The sequence below is a fragment of the Bufo bufo genome, chromosome 2 (assembly GCF_905171765.1).
Source record: "Bufo bufo chromosome 2, aBufBuf1.1, whole genome shotgun sequence".
Classification (NCBI taxonomy): Eukaryota; Metazoa; Chordata; class Amphibia; order Anura; family Bufonidae; genus Bufo; species Bufo bufo.
Window position 1 is genome coordinate 436,922,140 of NC_053390.1, and position 24,413 is coordinate 436,946,552.

The 24,413-nt window shown below is 42.5% G+C and overlaps 1 protein-coding gene across 1 annotated transcript in view; it reads left to right on the plus strand.

Moving 5' to 3' along the window:
• NWD1 (NACHT and WD repeat domain containing 1) overlaps nt 1-24,413 on the plus strand; it is a 71,944-nt gene that overhangs the window by 44,794 nt on the left and 2,737 nt on the right. Inside the window, exons 14-20 of the mRNA XM_040417455.1 lie at nt 7,409-7,605; nt 11,628-11,906; nt 14,332-14,422; nt 16,138-16,292; nt 16,788-17,061; nt 17,358-17,908; nt 18,850-18,955. Of these exons, the coding sequence (XP_040273389.1) occupies nt 7,409-7,605; nt 11,628-11,906; nt 14,332-14,422; nt 16,138-16,292; nt 16,788-17,061; nt 17,358-17,908; nt 18,850-18,955 (1,653 nt within the window). The remainder of the gene's footprint in view (nt 1-7,408; nt 7,606-11,627; nt 11,907-14,331; nt 14,423-16,137; nt 16,293-16,787; nt 17,062-17,357; nt 17,909-18,849; nt 18,956-24,413) is intronic.

The window sequence follows — 24,413 nt, forward strand, 5'->3', positions numbered from 1 at the left end:
TTATAGTTCTACATGTCTTTGATAAAAAAAAATGTTTGGGTAAAAAAAAAATGGTTTGGGTAAAAGTTATAGCGTTTACAAACTATGGTACAAAAATGTGAATTTCCGCTTTTTGAAGCAGCTCTGACTTTCTGAGCACCTGTCATGTTTCCTGAGGTTCTACAATGGCCAGACAGTACAAACACCCCATAAATGACCCCATTTCGGAAAGTACACACCCTAAGGTATTCGCTGATGGGCATAGTGAGTTCATAGAACTTTTTATTTTTTGTCACAAGTTAGCGGAAAATGATGATTTTTTTTTTTTTTTTTCTTACAAAGTCTCATATTCCACTAACTTGTGACAAAAAATAAAAACTTCTATGAACTCACTATGCCCATCACGAAATACCTTGGGGTCTCTTCTTTCCAAAATGGGGTCACTTGTGGGGTAGTTATACTGCCCTGGCATTCTAGGGGCCCAAATGTGTGGTAAGGAGTTTGAAATCAAATTCTGTAAAAAATGACCTGTGAAATCCGAAAGGTGCTCTTTGGAATATGGGCCCCTTTGCCCACCTAGGCTGCAAAAAAGTGTCACACATCTGGTATCTCTGTATTCAGGAGAAGTTGAGGAATGTGTTTTGGGGTGTCTTTTTACATATACCCATGCTGGGTGAGATAAATATCTTGGTCAAATGCCAACTTTGTATAAAAAAATGGGAAAAGTTGTCTTTTGCCAAGATATTTCTCTCACCCAGCATGGGTATATGTAAAATGACACCCCAAAACACATTCCCCACCTTCTCCTGAGTACGGCAATACCAGATGTGTGACACTTTTTTGCAGCCTAGGTGGGCAAAGGGGCCCATATTCCAAAGAGCACCTTTCGGATTTCACAGGTCATTTTTTACAGAATTTGATTTCAAACTCCTTACCACACATTTGGGCCCCTAGAATGCCAGGGCAGTATAACTACCCCACAAGTGACCCCATTTTGGAAAGAAGACACCCCAAGGTATTCCGTGAGGGGCATGGCAAGTTCCTAGAATTTTTTATTTTTTGTCACAAGTTAGTGGAAAATGATGATTTTTTTATTTATTTTTTTTTCCATACAAAGTCTCATATTCCACTAACTTGTGACAAAAAATAAAAACTTCCATGAACTCACTATGCCCATCAGCGAATACCTTGGGGTCTCTTCTTTCCAAAATGGGGTCACTTGTGGGGTAGTTATACTGCCCTGGCATTCTAGGGGCCCAAATGTGTGGTAAGGAGTTTGAAATCAAATTCTGTAAAAAATGACCTGTGAAATCCGAAAGGTGCTCTTTGGAATATGGGCCCCTTTGCCCACCTAGGCTGCAAAAAAGTGTCACACATCTGGTATCTCCGTACTCAGGAGAAGGTGGGGAATGTGTTTTGGGGTGTCATTTTACATATACCCATGCTGGGTGAGATAAATATCTTGGTCAAATGCCAACTTTGTATAAAAAAATGGGAAAAGTTGTCTTTTGCCAAGATATTTCTCCCGTTCCGCTAACTTGGGACAAAAATTTCAATCTTTCATGGACTCAATATGCCCCTCACGGAATACCTGGGGGTGTCTTCTTTCCGAAATGGGGTCACATGTGGGGTATTTATACTGCCCTGGCATTCTAGGGGCCCTAAAGCGTGAGAAGAAGTCTGTAATATAAATGTCTAAAAAATTTTACGCATTTGGTTTCCGTGAGGGGTATGGTGAGTTCATGTGAGATTTTATTTTTTGACATAAGTTAGTGGAATATGAGACTTTGTAAGAAAAAAATAAAAAAATTCCGCTAACTTGGGCCAAAAAAATGTCTGAATGGAGCCTTACAGAGGGGTGATCAATGACAGGGGGGTGATCAATGACAGGGGGGTGATCAATGACAGGGGGGTGATCAGGGAGTCTATATGGGGTGATAACCACAGTCATTGATCACGCCCGTGTAAGGCTTCATTCAGACGTCCGTATGCGTTTTGCGGATCCGATCCATCTATCAGTGCATCCGTAAAAATCATGCGGACATCTGAATGGAGCTTTACAGGGGGGTAATCAATGACAGGGGGGTAATCAATGACAGGGGGGTGATCAGGGAGTCTATATGGGTTGATCACCACAGTCATTGATCACGCCCCTGTAAGGCTTCATTCAGACGTCCGGATGCGTTTTGCGGATCCGATCCATCTATCAGTGCATCCGTAAAAATCATGCGGACATCTGAATGGAGCTTTACAGGGGGGTGATCAGGGAGTCTATATGGGGTGATCACCACAGTCATTGATCACGCCCCTGTAAGGCTTCATTCAGACGTCCGGATGCGTTTTGCGGATCGGATCCATCTATCAGTGCAGCCGTAAAAATCATGCGGACATCTGAATGGCGCTTTACAGGGGGGTGATCAGGGAGTCTATATGGGGTGATCACCACAGTCATTGATCATGCCCCTGTAAGGTTTCATTCAGACGTCCGGATGCGTTTTGCGGATCCGATCCATCTATCAGTGCATCCGTAAAAATCATGCGGACATCTGAATGGAGCTTTACAGGGGGGTAATCAATGACAGGGGGGTGATCACCACAGTCATTGATCATGCCCCTGTAAGGCTTCATTCAGACGTCCGGATGCGTTTTGCGGATCGGATCCATCTATCAGTGCATCCGTAAAAATCATGCGGACATCTGAATGGAGCTTTACAGGGGGGTGATCAGGGAGTCTATATGGGGTGATCACCACAGTCATTGATCATGCCCCTGTAAGGCTTCATTCAGACGTCCGGATGCGTTTTGCGGATCGGATCCATCTATCAGTGCATCCGTAAAAATCATGCGGACATCTGAATGGAGCTTTACAGGGGGGTGATCAGGGAGTCTATATGGGGTGATCACCACAGTCATTGATCATGCCCCTGTAAGGCTTCATTCAGACGTCCGGATGCGTTTTGCGGATCGGATCCATCTATCAGTGCATCCGTAAAAATCATGCGGACATCTGAATGGAGCTTTACAGGGGGGTGATCAGGGAGTCTATATGGGGTGATCACCACAGTCATTGATCATGCCCCTGTAAGGCTTCATTCAGATGTCCGGATGCGTTTTGCGGATCCGATCCATCTATCAGTGGATCCGTAAAAATCATGCGGACATCTGAATGGAGCTTTACAGGGGGGTAATCAATGACAGGGGGGTAATCAATGACAGGGGGGTGATCAGGGAGTCTATATGGGGTGATCACCACAGTCATTGATCACGCCCCTGTAAGGCTTCATTCAGACGTCCGGATGCGTTTTGCGGATCCGATCCATCTATCAGTGGATCCGTAAAAATCATGCGGACATCTGAATGGAGCTTTACAGGGGGGTGATCAATGACAGGGGGGTAATCAATGACAGGGGGGTGATCAGGGAGTCTATATGGGGTGATCAGGGGTGATCAGGGGCTAATAAGGGGTTAATAAGTGACGGGGGGGGGGGGGGGTGTAGTGTAGTGGTGCTTGGTGCTACTTTACTGAGCTACCTGTGTCCTCTGGTGGTCGATCCAAACAAAGGGGACCACCAGAGGACCAGGTAGCAGGTATATTAGACGCTGTTATCAAAACAGCGTCTAATATACCTGTTAGGGGTTAAAAAAAACACATCTCCAGCCTGCCAGCGAACGATCGCCGCTGGCAGGCTGGAGATCAACTCTCTTACCTTCCGTTCCTGTGAGCGCGCGCGCCTGTGTGCGCGCGTTCACAGGAAATCTCGGCCATCGCGAGATGACGCGTATATGCGTGACTGTGCGCAGCGCTGCCACCTCCGGAACGCGATCCTGCGTTAGGCGGTCCGGAGGTGGTTAAAGAGGACCTGTATCCTCTCCTGACATGCCTGTTTTAGTAACTGCTTGCAGTTGATACCCAACTTCATAGCCAAAGTCCTTTATATGTTGGGTAGACTTTGTATATAAAACATAAGTTTGAATACTTTCACAGTAAACTGCACCTTTAGGTTGGTCTTTTAGAGGGGTTGGTGTCTTTTTTGGCTGGTGTTTTTGTAGTGTTTGTTCCAGCTCCAGCTTTGGGAAATACTAAGATCAAATATTGTAGTATTTGTGTGACATTTGTAGTAGCATTCTTTCACTTTTAGAGTGGTTTTTTTTTATGGTCAGTGAATTTTTTTTTAAATGCTGCATGCTCTGGGACTGGAGTTTTTTCCCTTATTCCTGGCATTTTTCTCCCATAAACCTATTTTTTTGTAGCCTCAAAAACGCATGTGCAATGTGTGTTGCCATTTTTTAATGCCGTTTTTTTTTTTTCACTTTTTACAGAAGAAGTGACTTTACAGGGAGCACATACTTTCTTGTAAAAAAATAGTAGGCATGATGGGCCAAAAGCAGAAGCAGGGCCTATACAGAAATAAGGTATAAGGGAAAGATCTGCACCTGTTCTGTGTTTAGAGCTGCATATGCTTTTGGCTCACAGTCACTGGTGGAAATCACTGACCAAAACACTGACATGTGAAAGCGGCCTTACTGCATCATTATATGTTTTTTTCCATTAGTGCGTTTTTTTTAAATAAAAACAGAATTCCAGGGATATTTTTCTAGAAATGAATCTATGCATTGTAAACTTGTACTGCAATTTTTATTGCAATTAATGGGAAAAAGTGAAGCAACGTTAGTGCCAAGGTGTGACTGTACTGCTTTACTGTCACGCTTGCAAGGGTGAATAAAGATCATTTGAATGTTGCCTCTGTCTCTAATATTGTTGCTATAGAACTGTGGATCAGGCTCTTCTGGAGGCTTGAAACAAGTGATGTAATACCAGCATAATAGCTTTTATTAATTTATTCGAGACAAAAATCCCCATCCTGAAAACAATTAAACACAGGAAGGATAGATGCTGGCATCATTATATGTCAGAAATATAAGTTTTAAACAATTCTGTAATCACAAATCAATCCTTAATAAATATATGATATTATGTACAAAGTAAGAGTGATTAGTACTATTAATTACAGTTAGATAATAAACCATTATACTGTTTATGCCCAAGTAGTGCCCACAAAGTTCCAACAACATACATGCATTGCAAACCAGACTGATGTCGAGATGTAATAATGTCAACATCTCTCCTTCATATATCTTAATTGTTTTAAGGAATAGGGATTTTTGTATTTAAAAACTGATATAATAGGTTTTCTATCATGTGTTTTAATAATTTACTGTATTTGTCTAGAGATATATATAGTTGCTATATTAGTAGGATTTAATCTTTTTGGTATGTTAAAATTTGGACTACAATTTCTAGGTTTTTATTAGTCTTCTGGAGGCTACACCAGATATATACTATACTGCTGTACTATGTTAAAGGGGTTCTGCAGTTTGTTTTAACTGATGATCTATCCTCTGGATAGATCATCAGCATCTGATCGGCGGGGGTCCGACACCCGGGACCCCCACCGATCAGCAGTTTGAGAAGGCAGCGGTGCTCCAGCAGCGCCGCTGCCTTCTCACTGTTTACCGCTGGCCGAGTGACGTCACGACTAGTATCAACTAGCGTGGGCGGGGCTAAGCTCCATTCAAGTGAACAGAGCTTAGCCCTGCCCACGCTAGTTGATACTAGTCGTGACATCACAGGGCCGGCGGTAAACAGTGAGAAGGCCGCGGCGCTGCTGGAGCGCCGCTGCCTTCTCAAACAGCTAATCGGCAGGGGTCCCAGGTGTCGGACCCCCGCCGATTAGAAGCTGATGATCTATCCAGAGGATAGATCATCAGTTAAAACAAAGTGCAGAACCCCTTTAACCTCACCCCTGACACATAACTGTACATCAGTGGTACATGAGGTGTGTATGGGGCAGGCTCATGAGCTAATCCCACTCCATACACTGTGGGTGCTGGCTGTGTAGTACAGCTGACATCTGGCCAGAATAACTGGCATCAGAGATAACTCTGATCCCAGTCATTGACCATAAGGACTCCCTCTAATTCTGAGGGATTCTGAAACCACTTAGATGACATGGTCGCTACTGACTGTGGCATCTAAAAGATTAAATGGATGTGATCCTTGATTCTGTTGATTCAGGTGATTAGAGCAGAAGTCCAGCTATCATGAGACAGCTGGACCCTGCTCTTCCCCCATGCAACGCTTAGACTAAGGCCTAGTTCACACGAACGTTTTTTTGCGAGTTTACGGGCCGTTTTTTTGTGCTCCGTATACGGTACCATTCATTTCAATGGTTCCGCAAAAAAACGGAATGTACTCCGTATGCATTCCGTTTCCGTATTTCCGTTCCGTTGAACGATAGAACATGTCCTATTATTGCCCGCAAATCACGTTCCGTGGCTCTATTCAAGTCAATGGGTCCGCAAACAAAACGGAACACATACGTAAATGCATCCATATGTCTTCCGTATCCGTCCGTTTTTGCTGAACCATCTATTGAAAATTTTATGCCTAGCCCAATTTTTTCTATGTAATTACTGTATACTGTATATGCCATATGGAAAAACGGAACGGAAAACGGAACAGAGACGGAAACACAACGGAAACAAAAAACGGAACAACGGATCTGTGAAAAACGGACCGCAAAACACTTAAAAAGCCATACGTTCGTGTGAACTAGGCCTAAGTTGCAGTAAAAGACAGCAGCCTAGCTTTAGGCATATTGGTGTTCACTAAGTAGTTAATGGTCAGAAAACCAATAATCCAGGAAATGATGAGAACAGCGTCCTCCCAGAGACCAATGAGTGACAGGGGAACTGCTTGCAGAATCATATCTGTGTGTATAAGGCCTTTCGCAATACAATATAAGGGCTCATGCACACAAATGTATTTTTTGTCCTCATTTGATCTGCATTTATTGTGGGTTGGATACGGACCCGGTCACTTCAATGGGGCGACAAAAGATGCAGACAGCACGCTCTGTGCTATCCGCATCCATATATCGGTTCCGTGGCACCCGCAAAAAAAATAGAACGTCCTTTTCTTGTCCATATTACGCACAAGGATAGGACAGTTCTATTATGGGCTGGACATTCCGTTCTGAAAAATGTGGAAAACACATAGCTGCTATCCGTGTTTTGTGGATCAGCAATTTGCTGACACCGCTGAAATTAATTTGGTTTTCCAGGAGTTGAATATTGATGACCTATCCTCAGAATAGGCCATCAACATCTGATTGGTGAGGGCCCAACTCTTCAAACAAGTGATCAGTGGCAGTGTCGGCTGTCAGACCACCACCGATCAGATGTTGATAACCTATCTAAAGGATAGGTAATCAATATTTTACTCCCAGAAGACCCCTTTAAATCTGCTGATCCTGTCCCCGTCATAAAGCTGATCTGTGAGCTGCCGTATACAGGGAATGTTAGTTGATTGTGTCTGCTATAATGGATAATATAGATCATGACTGTCCATATCCGTTTTTTCTTGCAGCTGGAATACGTTGTGTAAAGTTTTTTGGATTGGGGACTAGAGCTGTTTCCGGTTCTCTAGACCATACATTGCTTTTATGGAATCTAATAACTGGTAAAAAGTATTTGTGTATTCAAGAAGATCATACAAACTATGAAAATGCTTATCTGCATGTGGATGAGAAGATTGGGATTATTTACTCAGCAACTGGATCCAAGGTCAAGTAATATTCTTGTCTCTAAGGCCTCATGCACACGACCGTTGTGTGCATCCGTGTCCGTTGTTCCGTTTTCCGTGATTTTCTGCGGACCCATTGACTTTCAATGGGTCCGTGGAAAACTCGGAAAATACACCGTTTGTCATCCGCGTCCGTGATCCGTGTTTCCAGTCCGTCCAAAAAATAGGACCTGTCCTATTTTTTTGACGGACAACGGTTCGCGGACCCATTCAAATCAATGGGTCCGTGAAAAAACACGGAGGCAAACAAGATTGTCATCCGCGTCCATGATCCGTATCCGTTTTTTTCCTATCATTTTCAAGGCAAACTTGACTTAGATTTTTTTTTCACTTTTCTTGTCTGGTGATCCTTCAAAAATAAAGGAAGACACACGAAAAAAAAAACAGACACGGATCACGGAACAACGGAACCTCGTTTTGCGGACCGTGAAAAAATACTGTCGTGTGCATGAGGCCTAAATCAGACAACTTAGATAATACACTGCAAAAAAAGTATAAAGTGAATTTGTTTTACCTAATCAACACATTTACTTATTAACCTGGTTAAGTTAATGGGATTATTGTATTGCATATCCACAGCATAGATACAGGATCCAGAGTCTTTGCTATTTTCTGAAGTCCCATAGAAGTGAATTGAGAGAGCCATGCATGCGCACTACTTTTCCATTTCCTGTGCTTGTGAGCCCCATTCTCCACTTAGATGCAGATGCCAGAGAAGGGACCCACACTTATCGGGCATTTATGGCATATGCTGTGAATGTGCCATAAATGTCCATTTGATAATACCCCTTTGATTAGAATTTCAGTCAAGAAATGTTACTTCTCCTATCTTATCTATGGTAGCATATCATAATATACTTTAAGCAGATTTAGTACTGAAGGCTAACATACAGGTATATCTATCCTTACCTTTTATTCTTGTGGTACAAGATGATCAGCTTTGAAGAAAAAAAATAACTTTATGTGCAACTCACAATGCCCAACAAAGTAATTCAAAGCCTTTTTCAAAAAGGTTCAGCTTCAACCTCTCATCTTTGGATATCTTGAAGCTAGAAGGAAAGGTAACGAGACACATCTGCACCTGTGAAAGATTATAAATGTGTGTCTTAAAGGGGTTATTGCATAATTTTAAAGTTGTTTTTTAACTCACATTATCTGGAAGACTTTTAATTCCCTTTCCGTGGGTGGGCAGCAGCTCATCAAATACCTGTATCTCTCAGGATGCATTGCAATTAGCTCCTGTTATCCCCTTCCCTCTTGCCTGGAAAATGGTCCCTCACATATAGTCCAAGAGATACATATAGTATGTATTGTCCCCACAATTTTCTTTTCTGCAGTCTAGACAGAGAGATATAGCTATATACTTCTATAAATCTAGAAGCAGGGATGAATAAAAGGTGTCTGGGCCACTCACTATGTGATCATTATGCCAGCACTGAAATAAGGGAGCAGAGATGCTATTGAGCATATTAATCCATCAATGAATGCAGTGGGGAGGTGGACCAGAAAGATAAACAGCAGGGTTACTCCCAAAGAGGAAAATGTAATGTACATGAAAAAAAAAAACGTATAATATTTTTAATGCATTTATATTGCAATAATATTTCTTTTGAAATGCCCTATTCATTGCATGGTAACACCTTCCATGGGCTAACCCCTTTAAAAGAATTGTACAAAATTACAAATATATATTTTTTCTTTTTAATCTTGTCCACATAATATATAGGAAGAAAGTAATATTGTAATCAGAAAAGTCATTTGCACATATTGTCAAAATTGAGGACTTGTACTAGATCAGTGGTTCCTCAGGACATGGGCAGGGGTTTCCCACAAAATTACAGCATTCTAGTTTCTCAACATGTGGTTTGTGTACAGTCGTGGCCAAAAGTTTTGAGAATTACATAAATATTGGAAATTGGAAAAGTTGCTGCTTAAGTTTTTATAATAGCAATTTGCATATACTCCAGAATGTTATGAAGAGTGATCAGATGAATTGCATAGTCCTTCTTTGCCATGAAAATTAACTTAATCCCAAAAAAACCTTTCCACTGCATTTCATTGCTGTCATTAAAGGACCTGCTGAGATCATTTCAGTAATCGTCTTGTTAACTCAGGTGAGAATGTTGACGAGCACAAGGCTGGAGATCATTATGTCAGGCTGATTGGGTTAAAATGGCAGACTTGACATGTTAAAAGGAGGGTGATGCTTGAAATCATTGTTCTTCCATGGTTAACCATTGTGACCTGCAAAGAAACGCGTGCAGCCATCATTGCGTTGCATAAAAATGGCTTCACAGGCAAGGATATTGTGGCTACTAAGATTGCACCTCAATCAACAATTTATAGGATCATCAAGAACTTCAAGGAAAGAGGTTCAATTCTTGTTAAGAAGGCTTCAGGGCTTCCAAGAAAGTCCAGCAAGCGGCAGGATCGTCTCCTAAAGAGGATTCAGCTGTGGGATCGGAGTGCCACCAGTGCAGAGCATGCTCAGGAATGGCAGCAGGCAGGTGTGAGCGCATCTGCACGCACAGTGAGGCGAAGACTTTTGGAAGATGGCCTGGTGTCAAGAAGGGCAGCAAAGAAGCCACTTCTCTCCAAAAAAAACATCAGGGACAGATTGATCTTCTGCAGAAAGTATGGGGAATGGACTGCTGAGGACTGGGGCAAAGTCATATTCTCCGATGAAGCCTCTTTCCGATTGTTTGGGGCATCTGGAAAAAGGCTTGTCCGGAGAAGAAAAGGTGAACGCTACCATCAGTCCTGTGTCATGCCAACAGTAAAGCATCCTGAGACCATTCATGTGTGGGGTTGCTTCTCATCCAAGGGAATGGGCTCACTCACAATTTTGCCCAAAAAGACAGCCATGAATAAAGAATGGTACCAAAACACCCTCCAACAGCAACTTCTTCCAACAATCCAACAACAGTTTGGTGAAGAACAATGCATTTTCCAGCACGATGGAGCACCGTGCCATAAGGCAAAAGTGATAACTAAGTGGCTCGGGGACCAAAACGTTGACATTTTGGGTCCATGGCCTGGAAACTCCCCAGATCTTAATCCCATTGAGAACTTGTGGTCAATCCTCAAGAGGCGGGTGGACAAACAAAAACCCACTAATTCTGACAAACTCCAACAAGTGATTATGAAAGAATGGGTTGCTATCAGTCAGGAATTGGCCTAGAAGTTGATTGAGAGCATGCCCAGTCGAATTGCAGAGGTCCTGAAAAAGAAGGACCAACACTGCAAATACGGACTCTTTGCATAAATGTCATGTAATTGTCGATAAAAGCCTTTGAAACGTATGAAGTGCGTGTAATTATATTTCACTACATCACAGAAACAACTGAAACAAAGATCTAAAAGCAGTTTAGCAGCAAACTTTGTGAAAACTAATATTTGTGTCATTCTCAAAACTTTTAGCCACGACTGTACACTAGGGGTACAGTTCCAGTGAATAGGAGTTGAATCTCCTGAATGTTTTTATTACCAGTGCACTGTTGTAAGTCAATTGCATTAATGCCTCAGACATTGCAGTAAACTGCCATCACTGCTGCAGGCTGTTACTGTCACCACTGCAAAAACAAAGAGGATTTTGTCCCATTATGTCTGTTTCAAACATGTACCCCCCTTTTATGGAACCCATAAATAATGTCAGTACCTTTACAATTCGCCACATATTTATGCCCATAGTTTTCATTTCCAAATTGTGAAGAAATACATTTGCACTACACCTGTCTATACTCCCTATCCTCTTAGTGATGTGGCTAAGCTATGTAAACTAAAATGGAACCCAGTCCCCACCTCCCTAGATATCAAACACACTTGGCTGAAATTCCTTTGACTAAGGGTTATGTAGCTTAGAAACATTTAAAAAATCCTCAAGATCAAATCAGTAGGTCTGAGAAAGGTTGAGCTTGATGATAATTTGTTATTTTATAAGCCTACTGTATATACGTTTAGCTGGCAGACTAACAGTAGAATGTCTCGGTTCATATTTTTGTAGGTCTTTGGGTGGAATATAGAATCTGGAGCGCTCTTGCTATCTCTCACACCTGGTGTTCCTGGGTTTCCACTGCAAGCTGCTGTATTTACCCCACAAAAAATCCTGATGACCGTAACAGAAGGAGGAACTTTACATTTCTGGGACAGTACAACAGGAGAATTGAGAGGGTCACGACAGCTACCTGGAATAGATCAGGAAACAGCACAGCCAGTTTGTAGCTGCATCATTTCCAAATATGGAAAGATGGTGGTTGGATTCAGAAATGGCTTTTTGGCACTGGTACGAAAGACATACAGTTAACCTAGTAAACATATACTGTATAGTTCCATGCATCTTTCTGGATTCTTGTATTATTTGGCCATCCTCTGACCTATGGGTCAATATCCTATGACCGGTCCTAGGGTGTAACTCTTTTGGCTTCATAGGCTAAAACCTATGACATCACTGCTGCATACCCAACTTCAAGAAGTAGGGGATTGCAACTATGTTTAAAGATAATTTAGGAATATTCCAATGTTTTAAATAGTAATGATTTTCTAGAATTGAACTTTTAAGTAGGTTGTGCAAACCTACAAGAACATTGTTCATAAGCCAAGGTGAGTACTATTCTCAGTGGTGAGGCTGGGGGGGAAGGGGAGTTATACCCAAAAGCCTTGCTCTGCAAAGAGATGAGTTACTTGTTCTGTAAAGCAAGCCTTCTCCAATCTCCATCCTTTTTTTTTTACTGAGGCCTCTACAGAAAAATGTGATGTCTGGGCTTCACCATTGTTTGAATTCTGGACCAAAATGTAAAATTTAGGACAGCATTTCTTTCATTCACCTCTTGAACCAAGTGTAACATTAAATAGACCCCAAAATATCAGTTATATTACCAAATCAAGGATTGGTAACTTCTGTCAAAACTGCATACCCAGCAGGGCCTTACTAATAACTGGTGGATGTCTCAGTGAGGCCTGCCTCACAATTTTAGAAGCCCTTCTGTAGAGAGATCAGTTCTTAGCCTTCAAGAGATCAGACCTTATATTGAAAAAAGAGATCAGCTCCTGTTGCACATAAATCCCACCACAAATCTAACTCCTCACAACTGTTGTCACAACTACCTGCTTGCACCACATGTACCCATCCCTTCCAGATAAATGTAATTAGGGATGCCATTTCACTCTCAGCAACTGGAAGCAGAAACAATGGTCCTTGTACGTATCAATTTAAAATACTATTATATTAGTGCAGTGGGAGCCACATCACTAGTCTGCATGGCGGAGGTTGTTGTTATGGCAGTGGGTGTTAAAACCATCCTGGCAATCCCCTAGTTTGTACCCCTTAACTCCTGTACAGGGATCTGGACTTTGCTGGACATGAACCATCAGGCAGCTGCAACCTTGAGTAGTCTCTGTATGATTGAAGGCAAACCCACAGAGGTCAGAGACAACAGTGCAAAGCACCTAAAGCAGGGATGCTCAACCTGCGGCCCTCCAGCTGTTGTAAAACTACAACTCCCACGATGCCCTTCTGTAGGATGATAGCTGTAGGCTGTCAGGGAATGATGGGTGTTGTAGTTTTGCAACAGCTGGAGGGCCGCAGGTTGAGCATGCCTGAGCTAAAGGGTCAGGGACAGGCCAAGGTCAGGGTAGGGCAGAGTACAAGCAGCATGGTAAATGGGCCGAGGTCAGGGCAGGCATTGATGGGTCAATATGGAGGTCAGGCAGTGGAGGGTCACAGTATCGGAAATGGGCTGAAAGTCGGTACACCGAATGCAACAGAAAAGACACCATAGCACGATACTTGTGCTCTAGGAAACCTATTGCTCAGACACCTTCCTCAGGGTAAGGCCTAGGTTGCCAACCTTTGGCTGGTGAAAATTAGGGTGCACATGTGTTGGCCCCTTGAGAGCCAGAGGGCGTGCATCCGCACCCTATGGACAAAGGAGGAGAGACCTCAGCCTGCGTTGAGGGTCAGAGGGAGGTACAAGCTGCTGAAAGAGGTGAGCAGAGCAGTGGTGGCCGTGTGACAGTTGTAAAAAGCAATAGCAGAAAATATGAAAGTATTTAAATGGAACCTGATTGATATATACTGGTAGTTTTCTGCAAAATGATTCAGTGTACGTTATAATTTATTCAATTAAATTCCAGCTCCCTTTATACTTAGCAGTTCAGTGGGTAGTCCTACTGAGAGATAGGCAGTCTTCCCCGTTTAAGGGTACATTCACAGAAAAAACGTGTGACAGACATTTTTTTAACAGTCATCACATGACCATTTTAAGAACAATGGTAGTCTATAGGGCTATTCACATGTCGATTTTTTTGATGGCCCTTCAATAACAGCCATCAAAAAATAGCGTGATATTTGTTCCTTTCACGGAAATACAGCCCCCATGCAATTGAAGGGGGCTGTTTTTAACGGCCATCAGTGAAAAAACTGTTGTGTGAATGTAATCTAACTGTGCAAATAAAGAAAGCTGTCAACCATTGACCCCCTAAGCATAGAAATTAAAATAAATAAGTTACAAGTTGTACTGATTTTTTCCCTATAAAACTAGATATAAATCAGTCCAGTATCTTGTGTTCTTTAAAATGCTGTCTACATTTCAGACACCATGGTGAATGTGATAAGTTCTCTTTAAAGCAAACATTGATGTAAATAAAGAAATATTAATCTTTCAGAAAACAAGTGTCAAGATGGCAATCACACATGTTCTATTCCCTAGATTTCGTCAGGAGGAGGTGTTTCAACTGAAAAGATGCCCAGTGGTCTGATCTTTGCGGTGGTGTCTGATGAAGAGTCACTGTTTGCTGTTGGTAAGTTGGGGTAAAGTGGTATTTTTAGACTGAAATTGCAACAAACCCTGAGTGGTAGAGAGTGTTCTGTAGTGGTTTAGGATGGGAGTAGCAGTAGTTGCAGATAATGGGGCTACTCATGGGGGCGGTGGTCTTGCTTCATCGCTACCCTGGGGGCCATGCACAGGGAAGGGGGCACACCTCTATCCCCCAGGCACACCCTGGTGAAGGTTTCCTGCCCGATGGAAGGTAGGGTTCCCTTGATGTTGATGTTATGAGGTGCAGGGCAGGGAACCATTGTATACAGAGGAAGCCAAATTACCAGTTCTTTACTAAGAGCTTAGCAGTCTCCACATACATTTACTAATAAATGTAGACACAGTTCTTTACCAGTCTCATTGAATTCCTGGCTGAGTAGAGAGTATTAACTCAATGTACCACATCCAGATGCCCTTTTCTATATATGGCTATGCTTCACCACAGTCTAGCTTGGTGGTGCAATATTCTACCAAAATATTTTTCTACCATGCCCACTATGGGGTGTAGACTTTAAACAGACTTATCTATCTCTCTCTCGTATGACTACAGACCTGGGGCCTTTAAACCTAGCCAAGTAACTAAAGAGTATATTATCCAAAATATGTGCGTTACCTCCACAGCCTTTCTTCCTTGCACCCTCTTTTCTGCTTAACCTTCTGTATATTTGTTCTCTGCTGCACCCTTTCCCAAATCTTTCTGGCGGTATCTCTCTTGGGCCCCAATTCTTGTTTGTAGGTGTTCACAGAATCAGCTCACAACCTTCTACTTCACTCACATTTTAACCAACTCTCACTGGCCCACCCCTGCCTAGTGATAGTAACTAGAGCCTAGAAATGAAGTCTCTCCTTTCAGCCAGGTGTTACATAAAAGTAAAACAACGTAATGTTATACGCAACCATACATTAGAATATAAGACAAGTGCAAAACTATTATTGGCAGTGGCATTTGCAAAAATCCTATCAATAGCAGTGGCCTCCGAGTTACTGCAACATTATAGGCCTCATTTATTAAATTTAGCATAGACTAAAACATGGAGAAGTTGCCTTAGGAAACCTCTAATTTGGTATAAGTGTGTTACTTTCACACTAGCGTTTTTACTGGATCCGGCAGTATCAAAAACGCTTCTGTTACTGATAGTACAACCATCTGTATCCATTATGAACGGATCCGGTTGTATTATCTTTAACATAGATGGATCCATCATGAACTCCATTGAAAGTCAATGGGGGATGGATCAGTTTTCTATTGTGGCAGATTGTAGCAGAGAAAACGGATCCGTCCCCAATGACTTGCATTTGGGGTCATGCAGGATCCGTCTTGCTCCACATCCCAGGACAGAAAGCAAACTACAACATGTTGCGGTTTGCTCTCCGGCATGGGAACGCAACTAAATGGAACGGAATCTATTTTTGAGCATTCTGTTCTGTTCAGTTCAGTTTTATCCCCATTGACAATAAATGGGGACAAAACTGAAGAGTTTTTTTCCGGTATTGAGCCCCTATGACGGATCTCAATACCAGAAAACTAAAATGCTAGTGTGAAAGTAGCCTTACTGTACCTGCAACATCCACATTTTTTGTTTGCACATACATGAGGCCCTAAACATTTCTTGAAGATGTCGGTATCCTTGGAAAATACTTTACTATGGTATTTTACAATGTGAGATAACATACTCTTCACATTTTTTCATAACTCAGGATTTGGAAAACAAGTTCAGGTATTCAGAGCTGATTCTAACACTTTAAGGACATCGTTCGATCTATGTCTAGAACATGAAGACCTGGTGAAAACTGCTGTAATTCACAGTGAGAAGAATATTATAATAACTGGATCACAAGATGAAACTATACGGGTTAGTAACATATAGCTTTATATAAAGGGGCATTCCAGCTCTGATGCCCATCATCCCCACCGATGCTTGATAGGACCGCCCACATGAGCAGAAGGTCCATCCATTGTGTAGTGGGCTTGATGGTTAATGGCAGCTCGGCTCCTATTCAAGTCAACTGGAGCTGAATGGCAATATTCTGGCATGACCTCTAAAGATGGAGCCGTCGGCAACCTGCTCCACTGTTATGTTTCCTGCAGTGGTGGCTGCCAGAAACAGTTGATCAATATGGGTGTTGGATGTTGGACCCCCATAAATCTAATACTGATGACCTATCCTGAAGCTTTGTCATTGATATTGATCAAAGAGCTGTAATACCCCTTTAACTTACTTTACTATCATAATAAACACGCACATACTATAATATACATCAAACACTGTAAAGTAGATGGAAAACCCAAGATCATGGGCTAAAAGGTCACTGTTTGTAGAATAGACTTTTCTGTTCATTACTTTCAGATCTGGAACCTGAAGAGAGGGATGCTGCTAGACAGCTTTTATGGAATGGGAATACCAGTCACTGGCTTGGCCTTGAAAGGAAGTACATTGGTTTCTTCTTCCAACTGTGCCTACTACCTCAAACTGTGGAATCTGGATTATGATGAAAAGCACAAGACACTGCCTCCTTTTCAGGACTGTAGCGGTTGTGTTGCTCTGTCAAGTGCAGGGGACAGAGTTTATTTCCCTAAAACTGGGGACAAGCACAAAATTGTTGTCTGGGACACAGTTCAAGGTAAGATATGGCAGAATTGCTAGTGCTAAACACTGACTGTACTGACCAACATTTTTCTACTTTTCATTGAATGACTGATAATCCAGTTCATTTTATAATCTGGTACAGATTAGGACCCCTTAACACTGGATATAAGGATTTTATTGTAATATCCATAGCCAATAGCTATATAAAATTATTGTACCAGCTTGTATATTCGTTGTGATTCTGGTGCAGTGCTAAGAATGCAGAGAAAACCTGAGTTCACATAATATCTGAAGGTGAATAGAATTAAGGTAATATTTAATGTCTTGCAGGTCGTATGATGGATATTCTAGAAGCCTCTTCAGGGGTAACCTGTCTAGAGATTGCAAACAGTAAGAGAATTTTGTTCTGCGGCTTGACATCTGGCACTGTACTGGCATTTCCATTAGACCAAAGACAAGATGTTGCTTGTATTCCTCCTCCTGATAATAATTCACCTGTACTTTGTCTATCTCTGAGCAAACAAGAAAACCACATAGCTGTGGCCTACCAAGAAATTATTCTACTATACGAAGTAACAAAAGGAGATCCTCATCCGATGCTTGATGGCCCCATGTATTCAGTACATCCAAATATTCCAGGGTCTGTGAGCAGAGTAGCTATCTTTGAAGATCAAAGGATTATTTATGGAATGGTGGGAGGAGAACTTTGTCTATTCAACCCTGGACAAGATGACCACCACAAACTGGAGTCTCACATAAGCAAAGTCACTTGCTTAGAAATCAGTACAAAAGAGACATATGCACTTAGCGGCTGTGAAGACTCCGTTCAGCGTTTGTGGAATATGGAGAAGGGTGACTGGGAACATGAGATGTGTTATAAGGTATTTAAGAACTTTTATAAAGCATATTTAGTATATAAAATGGGTATATTGTTTTCGGTTTGATTGCTGGAGCTCTGTCTGATCCTGGCCTGCCAATTGTCAAGTGTTTTGCAATGAACTAACCACTGCTCTGTATTACTCCATGACTACAGACGGATTAGCCATTTAAGAGTCTGAGAAACCTTATGTCAGAGAAGAAACAGATATAGCAGGAAATTGAAGAATTGCCTCCTGACATGAGGAAACTCAATGACAGCCAATGGATTTACACTGCCCGGTAATCAAGAAGATTATTGGAAACAAACGTTCCTGTGAACGCTCGTTCGTGACAATCTGCCTGTCTAAATGGCCCACTGATCACCCAGTGAATGAGCGATCCTGTTGTTTGTGCAGGCACACCAATTATCTTTTCTGGGTAGCAGATTGTGTGGTCTAAACAGCGATCTGATGCCCAGAAACGATGGTTTTGTATAGGGATAAGAGATAGCAATAGCGATCCCTCATCCTCATGCTGTGAAGGAGATCGTTGCAAGTAAATGCAGCAGTCTTCTTCACTGAACGAGCAGCCAACTGTCCGGAAGGAATGCTTCCTTCCTCACAATCGGCTCTACGTCAGAGTATCTAAACCCACCTTAATAGAGTCACGATTTCCATTTTCAAATCCTTATGGACTCCAGTGATTTATTATGGGTTCCATCAAGAATAGCACTGCAAACTGTACTCTTCTAGTTGTCTAAAATACCTAAACCATTGCGCAGACAGAGACTTGTCTTATATGTGCTGTTTTCATGTGTTTTTTAGAGGTTTATACTGTCGAAAATGGCAAAAAAAAATGTACATATAGGGTTAGAATTTCTACATACAATGATCACATGTGTCTGTATACGTGTGTATGTTTAGTGAGAGAAAAAAGTTTAATTCTATTATTGCAATTCCCATAGGGCTTCTTCTTCCAAGGTGTTGAATGCGCCTGTTTCTCACCAGATGACTGTTATATTTATACTGGATCTCAGGACAGAGCAGTCAAAGTATGGGATGTAACAAATGGTGAGATGATGATCTTTGTGGCAATTTTAAACCCTTCTTTAGCTAATACAGTATAATTACAGTTGTTGCCAGCAATAACCTGGAACTCCTGCTAGTCTATCATGTGTCCAAGAATCTCTTTCCTTTCTACTTTACATGGGGCATTATAATGGCAGAAGACACTACCGTTGTCAACAATTTCTTTTTTCATACAAGATTTCTTCTAAATATGTATATTTACACATTATATACAGTACAGACCAAAAGTTTGGACACACCTTCTCATTCAAAGAGTTTTCTTTATTTCCATGACTATGAAAATTGTAGATTCACACTGAAGGCATCAAAACTATGAATTAACACATGTGGAATTATATACATAACAAACAAGTGTGAAACAACTGAAAATATGTCATATTCTAGGTTCTTCAAAGTAGCCACCTTTTGCTTTGATTACTGCTTTGCACACTCTTGGCATTCTCTTGATGAGCTTCAAGAGGTAGTCCCCTGAAATGGTTTTCACTTCACAGGTGTGCCCTGTCAGGTTTAATAAGTGGGATTTCTTGCCTTATAAATGGGGTTGGGACCATCAGTGGGATTGAGGAGAAGTCAGGTGGATACACAGCTGATAGTCCTACTGAATAGACTGTTAGAATTTGTATTATGGCAAGAAAAAAGCAGCTAAATAAAGAAAAACGAGTGGCCATCATTACTTTAAGAAATGAAGGTCAGTCAGTCAGCTGAAAAATTGGGAAAACTTTCAAAGTAAGGGCTATTTGACCATGAAGGAGAGTGATGGGGTGCTGGGCCAGATGACCTGGCCTCCACAGTCACCGGACCTGAACCCAATCGAGATGGTTTGGGGTGAGCTGGACCGCAGAGTGAAGGCAAAAGGGCCAACAAGTGCTAAGCATCTCTGGGAACTCCTTCAAGACTGTTGGAAGACCATTTCAGGGGACTACCTCTTGAAGCTCATCAAGAGAATGCCAAGAGTGTGCAAAGCAGTAATGAAAGCAAAAGGTGGCTACTTTGAAGAACCTAGAATATGACATATTTTCAGTTGTTTCACACTTGTTTGTTATGTATATAATTCCACATGTGTTGATTTATAGTTTTGATGCCTTCATAGTCATGAAAATAAAGAAAACTCTTTGAATGAGAAGGTGTGTCCAAACTTTTGGTCTGTACTGTATATATATACATATATATATATATATATATATAGTGGGGATTCGCTCTGATAGTTGGGATAAGCGGGTGCAGTACAGAGGTAATGTACAAGTTTGTAATTCAAATATCCGTGTTTATTCACACAAAAAAAACACTTTTTGCAAGGTTGGTGTTTGTTCACACCGAGTAGAAAGTTTGTGCATAAAAAAATTTCACCTTGTCGGCAGTTCTGCCTCCAGCAGTTCAAATGCAGGCTTTAGGTGTTTCCAAATCCTTCCCCAGCCAATGGCCAGGGACCCCTGGGTATTTAAAGCAACTGTCACCAGGATCAACCCTATTAAACCAGAAATACTGTCTGGTAGGACTCATCATACTGATTAAAACATTACCTTTCTTTTGTCTGTATGCTAAACAGCTGCAGCGAAATTAGTGTTTTTATTCAAATTCAAATGAGAAGTTCGAGCACCAGGAGGAGGGGTTGGATCCCTTGAGCACTGCTTTGTAACACCCCCTGTGCTCTGCACACTCCTCCCTTCCCCTTGATTGACGGGGCTAGACATGATGAGGGCAGAGCTGTGTACTAGCATCTATATATCATATACTCTATGTCAGGGGTGGCCAACCTTACAGACACAAAGAGCCAGAAAAAAAATATGTATGACTGCCAGGAGCCACAAGCTATCTGTTTACACAAATATGCGTGCACACGACAGTATTACTGCAATTGAGTTATCAAACATTCAAAAGTGCATTTAAACCACCTTTCCTACCTGTAGTGTAGACAGCTTTAGTGAGACTTCTGGCAATCTTTGTTTTTCACAATGTGTTTCAAGATTTCTCAGATGACACCCCATGCTCAGATGACCGCCCATGTTCAGATGACCGCCCATGTTCAGATGACCGCACCATGCTCAGATGATCGCACCATGCTCAGATGATCGCACCATGATCAGATGATCGCACCATGATCAGATGACTGCCCCATGCTCAGATGACTGCCCCATGCTCAGATGACTGCCCCATGCTCAGATGACTGCCCCATTCTCAGATGACTGCCCCATGCTCAGATGACTGCCCCATGCTCAGATGACTGCCCCTTGCTCAGATGACTGCCCCTTGCTCAGATGACTGCCCTATGCTCAGATGACTGCCCTATGCTCAGATGACTGCCCCATGCTCAGATGACTGCCCCATGCTCAGATGACCGCCCCATGCTCAGATGACCGCCCCATGCTCAAATGACCGTCCCATGCTCAAATGACCGCCCCATGCTCAAATGACCGCCCCATGCTCAAATGACCGCCCCATGCTCAAATGACCGCCCCATGCTCAGATGACCGCCCCATGCTCAGATGACTGCCCTATGCTCAGATGACCGCCTTATGCTCAGATGACAACCCATATGCTCAGATGACAACCCATGCTCAGATGACCGCCCATGCTTAGACGACCGGCCATATGCTCAAACACACAAACACACTTGGTGTGCTGGGCAGTGGCACCTGTCAAAAAAAAGGCAGAGCAGCAGTGGCAGAGAGACTGAGGCCAGCAGCAGCCATTTCAGTCAGATTAGAGCCAAAGCTGCAGAGTGGCTGTAATCGGACTAAAATGGCTGCTGCTGGCCTCAGTGAGTCTCTCTGCCACTGCTGCTCTGATTGAGTGCCCACTGCCCTGCCCTGCTGTCCACCATTAACATTCATTAAAATTTACTATGGAGCTGGAAGCAGGTCCTCCTTGCTTGCTGCGCCACTTCTTGCCGCCACCATAGACCCAGCCTGCGGTCTGATGAATCTGGCTGCTGGGCTGGCACTGAGAAAACTGGGGGCGGGCATTAGGTCACACACACTCACAGATGGGGGGGGGGGGGGCCGTGGGCGGGCACATCGGTGGCTGGTGGCAGGGATAAGTACTGCAGCTTCACCTTCTCTGCCAGAGGAGGCGGGGCTGCAGTGAGTGACTGTGTCACGTGCCCGCTCTCCACTCTTCCTCCCCGTTCCAGCCTCCCACCGCTTTACTTACGCGTTGCAGAGAGGAGAGTAATCGCTGGCAGCACCGCTCCTGTGCGAGCCGCAAATGAAGGCGCAAGGAGCCGCATGCAGCTCGGAGGCCGCGGGTTGGCCACCCCTGCTCTATGTACAGCTATGTATAGCTTCACTACACTGAGATCTGCTCACAAAGCTATTCTACATATTACTGCTTTATTTGCATGCACAATATATTATTATAAAGACACCAGTAATATTTGTTATAAGCACATAAAAAACATGCATCTCTATGTGGTAATGCTATAGCTTGGTGATACGTGCTTGTTTTTGCATGTAGAGATCCCAGGTTTGAATCTTGGTAGATACTTACATAAACTTTTTTTCTGTTATTGTTTCTCTCTCATTTAAACCATAGTAAAAGCCTATACTATAATAAATAATATATAATCATATAATAATAATAATAATAATAATAATAAAAGGCCTTACTATATTGAGAATAGTGTTGTTGTGTTTTGCTTAGAAACCTGAAAACTATTACTGGTTTATTCACAGGCACAATATATGATTATAAAGAAACCAGCAATATTTATTAGCTTTTTAAGAATAAGGGGCACATTTATTAAGACCAGCGTTTTAGATGCTGGCGGTGAATCACCGAAGTTATGTAAAGGCACCAGCTTCCTTGCTGTCTTTCATTCAGACCATTTTCTACACCTAATCCTGCCGGCCCGAAGAAGGTGCAGACTCTGCTGCAACATGGCATGCGACAGAATCTGAACCAAATATATGCCACAAAAGTGGCATATATCTGTTCGTAAAAGGCCCCCATTATTCTCAATATGATAAGCATATAGACTTTTATTATGGGTTAAATGTGGAAGTAATAAAAATTACCTGAAGAAAAAAAACTGGAAGTTTCTCCCAGGATCTCTCCCAGGCACCGGCCTTGTGCACTCTGTATCACGGATGCGGACCCACTGACTTGAATGGGTCCGCAATCCGCAAGATATGGAGCGGTGCGGAGGCACAGATCGGATGCCCATGGAAGCACTATGAAGCACTTCAGTGGGATTTTAGTCCATACCTCCGCAACACAAAAATATAGAACTGTCACGCTCTAGTGTGGGAGGGAAACCCCACACCGAACATAGGCGGGAAAGGAGAAAGGAAATAGGGCCAGAAAACTAGGAAAGGAAGATGGACACCTCCTAGTGAAAACCCTAATCAAAGTCCTGACTCACTACCAGTATGAACAGACCCCAGAGGTAGGTGAGTTCATACACAAGAATACCTAAAGTCCTATCTAACCTTAAAGGACCCAGGTACTAATAACAGGAATGAGACATCCTTTTCCTCCAAAAGGAAGGATGAACGGAGTCTCCCTAAGGCCTAGTTCAAAACAACAAAGAAATGCAACACACAGAAAATCCACAATACAAAGGGAAAGGTAACACTTAACTTCCAAGAAGCTATGGCAGCACCAAGAACTCAGCCGAGGTCCAAACACCATCTATCCACAGGTCCAACTGAATCTATAAACCTCACAGCATTGTGGGAGAAACAATTGTAAATAGGGAAAGTTAAATGACCACAATAGCAACATCTGAAGGTTAAGGGTGTGGCCAGTACCAGAAACAACACAGACGCCTATTGATACACAAGGTAAACATGTCAATTCATCAACGTGTTGCCAGTCTCAAAGACCTCCTGCCCCTCACTGTCGCGGGGACATCCGATTGTCTCGGTACGTCCGTGACAAGAACATGTTCTATTTTTTTGCGGTGCAGACCATCTCTTGCGGTTCAAGTGAGCGGGTTCGCATCCGCAAATGGTGTGCACAAGGATGGTGCCAATGCATTGTGGACCCCAATTGGCAATCCACAGCTTGGGAATGGGGCACACATGTTCGTGTGCATAAGCCTTTATGGTTAGCCCGGTTAGTTGACACAGTGGGTCCACATTAGTTGATTCATATACCATTAATAGCACACATGGTATATGCCTTTATCTAGCAGGCATAGTCAACACTTCAACAACATTCAATTAATAGTACTGTAACAAACAACACAAAAAACAGGGCTGTCAGACAAAAAATAATAACAGTGATGCCACACCAAAATAAGTCTGTGAAATATCTGTATCTAAAATAAGGATCTTGGAGGTTAAGGGTGTGGCCAGTACCAGAAACAACACAGACGCCTATTGATACACAAGGTAAACATGTCAATTCAAACAACGTGTTGCCAGTCTCAAAGATCTCCTGCCCCTCACTGTCGCGGGGACATCCGATTGTCTCGGTACGTCCGTGACAAGAACATGTT